This window comes from Gossypium raimondii, chromosome 2 (genome assembly GCF_025698545.1).
Source record: "Gossypium raimondii isolate GPD5lz chromosome 2, ASM2569854v1, whole genome shotgun sequence".
Taxonomy (NCBI): domain Eukaryota; kingdom Viridiplantae; phylum Streptophyta; class Magnoliopsida; order Malvales; family Malvaceae; genus Gossypium; species Gossypium raimondii.
The window spans coordinates 7,120,967-7,135,164 of NC_068566.1; the positions used below are offsets into that span (position 1 = coordinate 7,120,967).

The 14,198-nt window shown below is 32.1% G+C and overlaps 1 protein-coding gene across 1 annotated transcript; it reads right to left on the minus strand.

Moving 5' to 3' along the window:
• Nucleotides 1-201: 201 nt before the first annotated feature.
• On the minus strand, nt 202-3,530 carry LOC105787905 (indole-3-acetic acid-amido synthetase GH3.17). The gene is made up of 4 exons (XM_012614508.2): nt 3,151-3,530; nt 2,958-3,059; nt 942-1,747; nt 202-867 (listed from the first exon to the last, which is right to left on the minus strand). Exons 1-4 carry the CDS (start codon nt 3,426-3,428, stop codon nt 311-313), a joined length of 1,743 nt encoding a protein of 580 aa, XP_012469962.1. The 5' UTR covers nt 3,429-3,530; the 3' UTR covers nt 202-310.
• Nucleotides 3,531-14,198: the final 10,668 nt, after the last annotated feature.

The window sequence follows — 14,198 nt, forward strand, 5'->3', positions numbered from 1 at the left end:
TAACCCAAAGTCAACTATTTTTCCGACATCCCATAATTGATGCACTTGGAAACATTTCACTTCACCTGTGTTTTACATAAATCAAGCACATGAATCTCAAATGACTTTCTTGGCTTCCAAGATATCATGGAGCAAAGCTGATATGGTATGTTTATCTGATTGTATGCCCCTACTTAACATTACGTTAGAAATGGTTATCACTTTGAGTTCGAAACAAGATATCAATAATTTCACCAAACATTTCTGACATTAACACAATAAAGTGAAAAAGATTATTCTCCCGAGTTTTTAAACAAGAGATGCAAACTAATTATAACGGTGATTTCGGGCTGAAATACTTTCCTGTCACTCTTGAATCTAATATATTCAAGGCTTCCTCAGATTTAATGCAACTAGGTTTTTTGTATTGGCTCAATGAAGTTCCTTTGGACACACAGTAATCCATTAGTGCCTCAAAACTTCCCTGCTTTACCACCCTAATCTCCAAAGCTGCAATTATGTTCCTTTTCCTATAGATTTTATATGTATAATGCAATGACTCTTCTATTCTAAAGCAACATTCTACCATTATTTTTGGGTCAAGCTCTTTGCAATGCTCGCCTTCTTTTTCCTTGAGCTCCCAAAATAAGACATAGTGACCTGGTACGGAAGAAGTATCAGCATAGCTAGTGTACTCTGTTAAGATGAACCCCAGTGGATTAAGAAGAGCCTTTGCTTCTGTCACAGCCTTGAAAAGGTCAGTTTCGCTAGTTTTTTCCATATCAACACTTAGGACAACACTTTTCCTCTCCACAAACTGGAATTGAGGTGCATTATTGTGGAAACCACTCACCATAAGAACATCTCCGACTTTATATCGATATAATCCTGAAAGAAACAAAGAAAGGGATATTATCAAACTAGATTAGATGATTATCTAAATTCCAAGGAGGAACTTTTACCTGTAGAATTTGTGACAACTAGTTCATAACATCGACCAGGCTTCACATTTACAAGATCAACAAGTTCAGTATCTTCATCGTTACTCTTCATTTCAATAGATTCATCACGTTCATTCTTCACAGGAAGGAATTCGAAGTAAGCCATGTTAGGGAGAAATGTGTAGGAGACATCAGAAGGTTTGCATAGAGGTTCTATGTTAATCCCACAAAAAGCTTCTGAGGAAGCATATAAAGATGAAACTAAAGGAAGCCCTCCAGAATAGAACTCGAGCTCTGCAGTATACTGTCTCATAACACCCGTACAGATGCCAGCAATGTACCTTGCTTTAGGCCATAGCTTTCTGATTATTCCATCCCATGATTTACAATTACATATGTTCTCTATCAAGTCAGCCTGTTCTGGATTAGGCTTCATGACCAATGATGCTGCATTTCTGCATCTAGAGTCTGTAATCTGATGGCTTAACCGACCCGTTTTTATGTCATAGCTTAGCTCTTGCCAATGATTTTCTAGAAATTTGATAGCTCTTAGCACAGTAGATGCAAAGAATGAACCAATCATGACAACCTCTTCTCGTTGGATTAAACCAAAAAGTAATTGACAGTATAAGCTCTGGTTGGGGTCTGGGCAAAAGATGGTCTCACTGGGGCTTGTGTAAAGCTTAGGTAAACTGGCTCTAAATCCACTGCCCTTGAATATGCTGGTTGTAACAGATGTTGCCATGAGGCCACTAGGAGTTTCAACCTCTGGTCTGGCAAACATAAGCTCCATTCTTTTACCGGCTTGGTTGATGTCAACAAGGTGCCTTTAAAATTAGACGGATAAAGACAGATAGTTTTAGGGCTGAATTGCTGTTGTAAATGCAAAAAGCAAGAAGAGCAACTATGTATATTATATCAATATATGTACAAGTAGTATTAACTAAATTCGAGTGTTACTATCTGCATGGTATATTATACATATATTGATACTATATCTATTTCCTTAATATGGTAACTCATATTATAATATATAACTATATAGTAACTATTGATTTTTTTGTTCGAATATCATTACTGTTGATATAATATACCATGTTATATACCAGGGCTGGCACCTAAAATAATTTTTTTAATTAGGCCTTTTATAGTTTATAAAATTTTAAATTAGTAATGGTTGAATTACACTTTGACCCCCAAAATGATAAATATTTGGTTTAACCTTTTAAAATTATAAAGATATAAGCTATTAAAATAGTAGAATTATATTTTACTATCGCAAAAATATACAATTTAATTTTGTCCCCCAAAAATTTTCTAACTTTCCCTATAATATACTATGATATAATCTAACATGTTAATTTATATAATTATTAAAAAATTATTAATTTTAGTGTCACAAGTGAAGTGATATGAATTTAAAATATTAATATTAAAAAATTATTAATTAAGAAAATTACCAAAAAATTAATATTAATATTTAAACTATGAAGAATTTTGTATTATTTTACTTTTAAAATTAAATAACATTAATTAATATAACTGATTCTAAGTTAGTTAAATATTTTTAAAATATTTTCTAATTACATTTACTTTTCCAATTTATTAATGATTTTTTGAAGAAATTAATTGAAAATTTTAAACAAAAACTAATATTATAAAAAATATTATAAATTTATTACACACAACTGATTCGGGCATTGACATGAATATAAACTAGTTTGATGAATTAAAAGTTTAAAGAAATGGTGAAAATGATTAAATCGATATGATAGAGATATCGATCATTTAAAAATTTTACATATATGATAAATACAATTATACCGATAAATTTAATAGTTGAATCATTAAAATATTTATCGTACAAATATATACAAAAGAGTATAAAACATTTTTTGGGCATAAGTGGATTTTTCCTAGTTTAATTAAAGATCCGATTATATATGGTTGTGTTCAGGTCATTGATGAATAAGTAAACAGTGTGATTTCACAAGTAGCTGAGAGAAAAATAGAAGAAAATAGGGATGGGTTCCTTACTTTATCACAGGAGACTCGTACAAGCCACGAAATAATTCCCACTTCTTAGCAACTTGAGCGGTGACAGGCATCAGCTTTGGCTGCCCGGCTGAAGTCCCAGAGCTGCATTTGATCAAACAGATGATAGAACTATTAGAAGGAAGCAAACAATGCCCCAAAACACACAGAACCAAAGCAACAAATTCATGCATGCCTTAGAAAGAACCCTGTAATGGGTTCAGCTAAAAGGATATCTGATGTCTCCCCATTAACAATCCTATCTATGTAAGGCTTGAGATCTTCATAAGTAACTATGGGAACATTTTTCTTAAAGAGCTGCTTGTCGGTTTGACCATGGAGGAATCCCCTTAGATACTCTGTTCCTGCATTTCTACTTAGTATTTCCCTCAACACCTCGTCCTGAATTTGCTCAGCGTTTGTGGTCAGTTCCTCAATCATCTTCAACCCACCTTCATACCCATTTGTTGCCATCAACTCTATTACTGAGTCCTAGACTGTTAAAGAATGAGATCCAGACAAGGGGGAGAGGCTGCTAATGTATATAAGTTCTTTCATTCAAATTGGACAAATATAACAATAATATATATTGAGATTGCATATTTTCAATTTCTATGAGTTATATATTCATATTAAACTTTAGAGATCTGTCAATAGACCAGCTGATGCAGTGGCTAATTTTAAATTGCTGCTTCTTGACAGGCGGGATCTTGAATTTAATTAATTAATAATAAAATAAGTCTGATAATTCATGCAAGAGTTTATTACTATATTATATTATTGTTTTTGAAATAGGTGGAAGGAAATTTGTTTTTAAAATATGATTTCTAAAAATTTCATGCGACCGATTTTCATTAATTACTTCAAGAAATTTTGAGTAATAATTGTGTAATAAATAACCTTCTTTTCAAATTCCTAAAATAAAAAAGTTTTAAATTTTGTGGTTAAAATGTGTAATAGGTTTTTGTACTTTTATAAATTTAAAATTAAATTTTATACTTTTATTTTCAGGAATTTAGTCATACTTTTCAAATTTTTAAATTCAAGTACAATTGTTAGCACTATAATTTTTTTTGTAAATTTGTTAGTGTGATATTTTGAAATAAAAATACTCATTTGGTAACAATTCATTTGGTAACAATGTAATTAAAAATTGACATTCTAATGAACTTGAATTTAATTAAGTAATTTCGAAGTATTACCAGTTGGACTTAATTTTGAAATCTAAAAAGTAAAAGACTAAATTCCTAAAAAATGTATAATGATTAATTCCAAAGTCATGAAAACTATAGGAACTTATTGCATATTTTAATTATTTTATATATGATATGTATTCATTGAAAACCTCCCAAAAAGTAGGCAACATACCAAATAAACCAAACGAGATTAGTAAAACCCCATAAGGCATACAACAAGACAAGCGAATGTGTCAAAAAGGCTCATAAAATATAAACTTCAAAGAACAAAAAACTATAAACTGCTAGAGTGATTAAAAACAAAAATTTTTGAACCCCATGTTGGTATGATTATCAGGGTGTTCATCACCTCAGGTGTGGCCTGCGTTCAAGTCGCGCTAGTCGCGTTACTATTAGGACTTTCCCTCCTCTTGTAATTCACAAAAAAAAAATCAAATTTAAAAAAAAAGATAATAATTAAATCCAATTAAGTAACCAAAGTAGAAGTACTCTCAGTTTATCCAAAATATTATCCAAAGAGAACAAGGTTTTGCTAAAATATAACCCAAAGTCAACGATTTTTCCAACATCCCATATGAGTGAATTTTGATGTACTTGGAAACATTTCTCTGCGCCTGTGTTTTAGATAAATCAAGCACTTGAATCTCAAAAGACTTTCTTAGCTTGCAAGATATCATGAAGGAAAACTGACATGATATGCTTATATGATTGAATGCCCCTACTTAACATTACGTTAGAAACGTTATAACTTTGAGTTCGAAACAAGATATCAATAATTTCACTAAACATTTCTGACACTAACACAATAAAGTGAAAAAGATTATTCTCCCGAGTTTTTAAAAAAGAAATGATGCAAACTAATTATAACAGTGATTTGGGGTTGAAATACTTTCCTACCACTCTTGAATCTAATATCTTCAAGGCTTCCTCAGATTTAATGCAACTAGGTTTTTTGTATTAGCTCAACGAAGTTCCTTTGGACACACAGTAATCCATTAGTGCCTCACAACTTCCTTGCTTTACCACCCTCATCTCCAAAGTTGCAATTATGTTCCTTTTCCTATAGATTTTATATGTATAGTGCAATGACTCTTCCATTCTAGAGCAACACTCTACTATTACCTTTGGGTCAAGCCCTTTGCAATGCTTGCCTTCTTTTCCCTTGATCTCCCAAAATAAGACATAGTGACCTAGTGCTAAAGAAGTATCAACATAGCTAGTGTACTCTGCCAAGATGAACCCGAGTGGATTGAGAAGAGCCTTTGCTTCTGCCACAGCCTTGAAAAGGTCTGTTTCGCTTGTTTTTTCCTGATCAACACTCAATATAACATTTTTCCTCTCCACAAATTAGAATTAAGGTGCATTATTGTAGAAACCACTCACCATAAGAGCATTTCCAACTTTATATCGATATAATCCTGAAAGAAACAAAGAAAGGAATGTCATCAACCTAGAGTAGATCATTATCTAACAGGTTGATGTAGGAGCTAGGAAGCATAATGCAAAATTAGAACATGGCATTTGATTAATTGATTAAATATAAAGGAGGAACTTTTACCTGTACAAGTTTAGAAAACTAGTTCATAACATTGACCAACCTTCACATTTACTGATACATGCATGGATGTGGTGAAATTTATTAAATTCCATTAACTGAAGCTGCCAATTTTCAAGTTTGGGAAATCACTAGACTTGCAATGACTTTTTGGATGGGATCCAGGTATTTCTTGGTTAAGATGTCTGCATGGCGTTCGAAGATCTATCTCTTAGCTTCGAAATGCACTTTGAATCACTCAAATTTAATTTAGGGAGCTCAAGTTATGATCGTTTTAGTAAAGACTGCGTGAGCAGAATTTTTGGACGGGATTATGATGAGAATTACGAGTTTTGGCCTTTTAATTCGAGTTTAAATCATATTTGGTTCAAGTTTTAGGATTAATTATTATTATATATAAGCCCAATATTTTATTTATCAGCTCTTATTATTTTATTATTCCAATTTTTTATTATTAAGTATTTTAAGTTATTTAGGAGTTTTATGTCGATAAGAAAGTTTAGTTTAAAACTACTTCTTATTTAGGTTAATTAGAGTTCTAATATACTTAAGAATTTTATTTAGATTTATTTACTTAGCCTATATAAGGACTTCTTTATTGTTCATTAAGGGAGAATTTGTTTTCATTACTAAAGTTTTCAACTCTAAGAGTTTGTTTCTTGTGCAATATTTTTTCTTGTAATTTTTAGAAGTAATTTTCTTCTCGATTTTCTTTAAGAAGATGTGAGCATCCATTCTTCACCCTTCAATTTTCCAAAGATTATTTCTTGGAGGGTTTATTAGAGCCATTAATTGAATTTGTTGGGATTTATATCTCAAAGGGTTCAATTGAACATTTATCCTTCTATCCAGCATATCAATTGGTTTTCTCGTCCATCTTCCACTTTATTCTTTTTTAATTTCTATTTCTTATTTATTTATGATTTTTATTCTCAAATTTCTTCATTTACTTTTTTTGATTTCTTTACTAAATTTGCTTATTTCTTCTTTTCAGATCATATCAAAATCTTTCCTTCTTGAGTCGAACAACTTAAATTCGGTCATTCTTCCGCTTCCTCCACTCCAATCCGTATCATTTGGTATCATATTCGGGCGTTTTAGGTGTTCTTTGTGTACTTATAAACTTGTTTCCAACGAATAATTTCAAAACGTTTTTTTTTCTTTTTACCCAAAAAGATTTCAAAAAAAAAAATTCAGTGGGTAAACGCTTTCCAAAAATCTGAAATTTTACTTACTGATTCTTGGTACTCTCTTAGAATATAAAAAAAATATTTCCCACAAAAAAAGTGATTGAAAAGTGCAAAAATAAAAAATACAAAAAAAAGAAAAATAATAAAAAATTTGTGGGTTGAATTTTGTGCCAAAATTTTCCAGATCGGATCTACATAATTTGAGGAGACTCCAATTTAAATTTCATAATTTTTGGAAATCAGTAACACCTCAAACGAAAAAAATTCAAGTTGTTTTCCATTGTTTTGGGTTTTCAGTTGGGTAGTTTATTTTCTTTGATTCTAGCATCAGGGTTTTTGTTGTTTTAGCTTTTCTTATTCTATTATGCATTCTAACACATTTTCATTTCTTGTGTTAATAGGTACGAAAAGAGGCACCTCTCTTTTCTCCGCGCAACTTACTTCCTTTGGAGTCAAGTTTTTCTTTGGCTTCTTAGAGCCTTAGGTCGACTTTGTTAGAGAGTGATCCCATATTTTTTTTTGAATATTATTAATTTTGATTACTCTTTAAAAGTTACAAGTGAGAAAACCTTAATTTATTTTTTGTCTCTTAGAGTTATTTATTGTGAGTGTATATTAGTGAGGTTTGCTTAATTTTTTTCTTGATTGTTGTGTTGTTTTCAAGCTTTCATAATGATTTACAATACTATGATTGGAAAGTTGCAAAGGGATAAAGAGGTTTGAAATGCTTGAGATCAGAAACATGACACTATTCTAGACACAATCAGCAAAAAATTAGAATGTCTAAGTACCAAAATTGAGCATCGGAATCGTAATAGGGGAGATAAGGTTGATCAGCCTCGTCTTTGTGTAAATAATGCTTGATGTGTCTCTTGTGTAAATGATGAGACTTTGGTTAATAATGACCGTGGCCAATATTTTTTAACTAAACCAAAGTACAATATTCCACCTTTCTAAGGGAAATATGATCTCGAAGCTTATTGTGAGTGAGAATCAAAAATTGAACTTATGTTTCGTTACTATAAATGTCCGAAAAAGGAAAAAGTCTCATTAGCGACCCTTGGATTTTCAGATTATGCGTTAAGTTGGTGTATTCAACATGGAATTAATCATCAAAGAAACTATGAAAGGGTAATGAAAACATTGGACGAGTTGAAGCAAGTGATGTGAAAACGTTACGTTCCTTCTCATTACTATAAAGAGGTCAAAATGAAATTTCAACGCCTTATTCAAGGTAATAGATTTTTTGATGAGTACTTTAAGGAGATGGAGATGCTTATGCAAAGAACAAATGTGCGAGAAGATGAAGAGACTATCATGGTGCGGTTTGTAGATGGCTTGAATGTTTCGATAACCAATGCTTTTAATTTTCAAACCCACATTGATCTTGATGAGGCGGTACACAAGGTAGTTGAGATTGAGCAACAATTTCAACAACGTCAATCTCATCTGTTTGGTGCATCACAATATTATAAAGCTACGAGTTCTAATTCTACTTTTAAGAATTCGAAACCTCCTTATGTTACTAATAAGTTGTTACCAAAACATCATGAGATTAAACTTTTTTAGTGAAAAAGTGGGGCTCCTACAAAACATTCTTTTACATCTTCTAAACAACCCACTTTTATTTATTTTTCACCAAAACAACAAAGAGCTCGTGAAATTGAATCTTTTAAGTGCAAAAGGCGTGAGAATTGTAGTCGTGATTGTGCCAACACGTGATTTTTGTTGATAAAAAGATGATAGTGAGAATTTTTTCCTCGAATCTATAGAGTTAGATGAGATAGAAACGTCATGTTCTTCCACTAAGATGTATTGCACTAAATTCAATATTCATAATACTTGTGAGGTGGAAATGGGAAGTGAGGAAGAATCATGTGAAAAGACAGAGAGAAAAGAGACCTTGAGTCATAAAATTCTACTTGATGGTCTAAATTTGGTGCGTGAAAATCCATATGAGGTAAAATTGGAGAGTTTTTCAAGTGGAAAAAGAAAATGAAAAGCAAGAAAATACCCATACAAAATTGAGGAATGATTATATTTTAACTAGCCCTAACTCAAATTTGTTTAGTAATGTTTCTTCATTACATGACTTCAAGGATCCATTGACGGACTTCCAATTATATTGCTCTACCATCGATAGACAATTTTACTTGTGGGTAAGTGGTAAGTTGAATATTGATAATTCCCCACAAGTGTTACAACGTAAGAAATGTAAGGAAATATTAGAAATTGATTTAAGAAAACATACCTTGAATGTTTTTGATAAGTATGTTATTGATTTTGTTTGTAAAATATTTCCTTACAACATGTTTTCTCATTAGTAAAATTTTATTAAACATTGGTCTAAAAATTCAATTGATTTTATGGGTTTATCTAGGTATTTCAAGGTTACTTTTGTTGCATTTGATAGGATTATTAAAGAACTTTATGCATTTGATTTTACAACAAAATTTTCTACCTTAAACTTTAAATATAAATTTTCACATAATAATATTAAACTTTTGAATTTTGATTATTATGTGAAATTATTAACTAATTTTTAGAAATTTTTATGGATGACCATGCATGTTCAAATAAAATTACAATTTATTGTTTACTTGAACACTCATATGCATGACATTTCTTTGTTTAGTGTTGATACCTTGTTTTTAAAGGAGACGTCCATGGTCGAAGCCAATTTGAAGGATCGAAATAATGTCATTGATCCTGGATATAGTTTTGGTGCACAAGAAAGCTTAGGTAAGTATTTTTTTCATTTTATTTTTTTATTCTAATCCCTTTTCTTTTTGTACAACTAAAGATTTGGAGACAAATCTTCAGAGGAAGGGGGGAATGATGCGAGTCTGAAGGCCCAATTTCAAACCCATGGATGTGATGAGCTCACACTACCTCAAGGCCTAACAGCAATGTCAAAGGCCAAGCAAATCAAACCAAGATTCAATCAAATATAATATTTGAGGACGTATATTTTTTAGGAAATGAGGAATGATACATGCACGAATGGGGTGAAATTTATTAAATTCCATTCACCGAAGTTGTCAATTTTTAAGTTTGGGAAATTATTATACTTGCGGTGAATTTTTGGATGGGATCTAGATGTTTCTTGGTTAAGATGCCTTCAAGATATTCGAATATCTATCTCTTAGCTTTGAAACGCACTTGAATCACTCAATTTTAAGTTTAGGAGCTCAAGTTATGATCATTTTAGTGAAAACTGCACGAACAGAATTTTTGGACGGGATTGTGACGAGAATTACGAGTTTTGGACTTTTAGTTCGAGTTTAAATCATATTGGGTTCGGGTTTTAGGATTAATTTTTATTATATATAAGCCCAATATTTTATTTATTAGCTTTTATTGTTTTATTATTTTATTATTCTGAATTTATTATTATTAAGTTATTTAGGTGTTTTATGTCAATAAGAAAGTTTAATTTAAAACTACTTCTTTGTTTAGGTTAATTAGAGTTCTAGTATACTTAAGAGTTTTATTTAGATTTATCTAGTTAGCCTATATAAAGACTTCTTCATTGTTTATTAAGGGAGAATTTGTTTTTATTAATAAAGTTTTCAACTTTGAGAGTTTGTTTCTTGTGCAAGATTTTTTTTGTGATTTTTAGAAGTAGTTTTATTCTCAATTTTATTTAAGGAGATGTGAGAATTCATTCTTCACCCTTCAATTTGCCAAGGATTATTTCTTGGAGGGTTAATTAGAGCCATTAATTAAGTTTGTTGGGATTTATATCTCAAAGGGTTCAATTGAACATTTATCCTTCTATCCATCATATCCATCTGTTTACTTATCCACCTTCAACTTTATTCTTTTTTAATTTCTATTTCTTTTTTTTTTTTTATTCTCAAATTTCTTCTTTTACTATTTTTGATTTCTTTATTTCTTCTTTTCAAATTATATCCAAATCTTTCCTTTTTGAGTTAAACAACTTGAATTCGATCATTCTTCTGTTTCCTCCACTCCAATCCGTATTATTTACAAGATCAACAAGTTCAAAATATTCATCATTGCTCTTCATTTCAATAGATTCATCACATTCATTCTTCATAGAAAGGAATTCGAAGTAAGCCATGTTAGGGAGAAATGTGTAGGAGATATCAGAAGGTTTGCATAGAGGGTCTATGTTAATCCCACAAAAAGCTTTCGAGCAAGCATATAAAGATGAAACTAATAGAAGCCCTTTGCAATAGAACTCGAGTTCTGCAGTATAATGTTTCATAACACCTGTACATATGCCAACAATGTACCTTGCTTTAGGCAATAGCTTTCTGATGATCCCATCCCATGATTTACAATTACATATGTTCTCTATCAAGTTAGCTTGCTCTGGATTAGGCTTCATGAATAATGATGCTGCATTTCTGCATCCTGAGTCAGTGATCCCATTGCTTAATTGACTTGGTTTTATGTCATAGTATAGCACTTGCTAATGATTTTCTAGATACTTGATACCTCTTTGCACCATAGATGCAAAGAGTGAACCAACCTTGACAACCTTATTTCATTAGATTAAATCAAAAAGTCATTGACCATATAAGTTGTTTGATATTTGATGAAGTGAAGATTGAAACAAAAGCAAAAGGAATAAAATTTTTTGAAGAAGAATCAGATTGGTAGCTATTGTTTCATTAAAAAATGATTGCAATATTTACAGGAATAAGAATGCTTAAATAAGCTCAAAATAGTAATAAATTAATTACAACTTGGCTTAATCTAGTGACTAGATTCATATAACTTTCTTTTTTATTGGCTGATTTCAGTCTAATGATCTGCCACGATGTCTAATTATAAAGTTATTATTGTTTCAGTGCAAGTTGGAAAGTTAGCAACTTACAGAGTGAAGAGCTCATAGGTGAGCTTTCAAGTTTGGTGAGCTCACATTTTTTGGTGAGTTTGCAGTTTTGGTGAGCTCGTAGTTCTGGTGAGCTCGTAGTTCACAGTTCGCCTGGATGCTCATTTCGCAACACTCCTCCTTGACCTTCATGATTCAAACTCCAATATCATAACGCAACTTTTCAAACCTTATCTTTCCAAATGGTTTTGTTAAAATGTCAGCCAATTGATCTTTCAAATTGTAGTGTACCAAGTTTACTTCCTTGGCTTGTTCCACTTCTCTCACAAAATGATACTTGATTTTGAAATGTTTTGTTCTTCCATAGAACACCGAATTTTTTACAAGTGCAACAACAAATTGATTATCACATTTAATCTTTGTTGCTTCTTCTTGCTTCAACTTTAAATCATTCAGCAGTTTCTTCAACCAAATAGCTTGATTTACGACTATTGTAGCTGCAACATACTCAGCTTCTACAGTTGACTGCGCCACTATTTCTTTTTTCTTTAAGCTCCAACAAAACACACTTGATCCCAAAGTAAAGATATAACCTGAAGTACTCTTCATTTCTTCAGTGGATCCAGCTCAATCACTATCTGAATACCCAAGTAGCTTGACCTTTTCAGTCCTCATAAACTTTACTCAATGATCTAGAGTTCCTCTTATGTATCATAGACCTCTTTTTGCTGCTTTGTAGTGGTTCACATTGCAGCAATGTATGTACCTTGACAACAGACTTACAGTAAACATTATGTCAGATTTGGATGTTGTCAAGTAAAGCAGACATCCTACCAAGCTTCTGTAGCTTATTTCGTCAACCTTCTCAACATCTTCATTGCTAATGAGCTTCTCACCTTGAGCCGTGGGAGTGCTCGTAGGTTTACAATTCTCTATGCTATATCTCCACAGGGTTTTTATTGTGAGCCCCTTCTAGTTTATGAAGATTGCATCGTAGGCTTAGTTCACCACCAAACCTAGGAAGTATGTCATTTCACCTAAGTCTGACATTTCAAACTTGTCTTGCATCTGATCCTTGAATACAATCACTAGTTTGTTGTTGCTGCCAATCACAAGTAAATCATCAACATATAATGAAATAATAAGAAGTATTTCATTACATTTTTTCTCCACATATAAAGTGGGCTCTCTGATGTTTTTTTCAAAACCCATTTTTGTTAGGTGTCTGTCAATTTTTTCATACCATGGTTTTGGTGCTTGTTTCAAACCATACAGCGCTTTGTGTAGTTTGTACACCTTGGCCGCGCATTCAGGTATTGTGAACACTTGAGGTTGTTCGACATAAATTTCTTCCTTCAGAAAGCTATTTAGGAAGGCTGACTTTACATCCATTTGATGTATCTTCCAACCCTTTTGAGTAGCAAGAGTCAATAGAAGCCTTATGGTGTCTAACCTTGCAACAGGAGCAAAGGTTTCAGTGAAGTCCACTCCATATTACTGGCTAAATCCTTTCATAACCAACCTCGCTTTATATTTGTTGACTGATCTATCTGGATTCATTTTGGTTCTGAACACCCATTTAACACAATTACTTTCTTGTGAACTGGTCTATCTACCAACTCCCATGTCTCATTTTTGTTAATCATGGTGATTTCATCATTTATTGCTGATAGCCATTCAGCTTCTTGAGCAGCTTCTTCAAAAGTGACTGGTTCTAGCTTTGCCAGATTACACTATTGATAGATTTCAGTGATGGACTTGGTTCCTCGTACTGGTTGTTCATCAACTGCATCATTTTCAATTTGGTTCCTAGTGGCTCGCAAATCAGGTTTTGGACTCTATTGTTCACAAATCTCTTCATCTATTGTAGTTTAATTCTAGATTTTTCTTTCATCAAACTTCACATATCTACTTATGACCACTTTCTTGGTGAAAGAATTATAGATTATGTATCCTTTCTTAACACTGGAATATCCAAAAAATATACCTGGCTGCGATCTACTATCCAGCTTGCTTCCTTTTTCTTCTGGAACATGAACAAAACAGGTGCAACCAAATACTTTTAAATATAAAACAGAAGGTTTAAAATCACACCAGGCCTCGAATGGTGTCTTCCCTTCAACTGCTTTAGTAGGTAGACTGTTTAGTAGGTAAACAACAGTGTTTACTACTTCTGCCCGAAAATCATTTGGCAGTTTACTTTCAAACAGTAAGCAGCGAGCCATGTTCATTACAGTTCTATTTTTTCTTTCACTTACTCCATTTTGCTGTGAAGTGTACGCATTGCTCAATTGATGATGAATACTAAATTCTTCACAGAATTTTTCAAACTTTTCTGAGGTGTATTTTTCCCTATTGTTTGATCTTACCATTTTGAGCTTGCAGTCACTTTGGTTCTCAACCATGGCTTTAAAATTGAAGAAGATTTCAACCACTTCAGACTTGTTCTTCATGAAGTACATCCAATAGAACCTTGTACTGTCATATATGAACAAC

Coding starts and splice junctions, on each gene's coding strand:
- LOC105787905 (XM_012614508.2), bottom strand. CDS start 3,428: ATGGCAACAAATGGGTATGAAGGTGGGTTGAAGATGATTGAGGAACTG. Junction 3,060..3,150: donor ATTACAGGGTTCTTTCTAAG/GCATGCATGAAT, acceptor GATCAAATGCAG/CTCTGGGACTTCAGCCGGGC. Junction 1,748..2,957: donor TACGAGTCTCCTGTGATAAA/GTAAGGAACCCA, acceptor CTAATTTTAAAG/GCACCTTGTTGACATCAACC.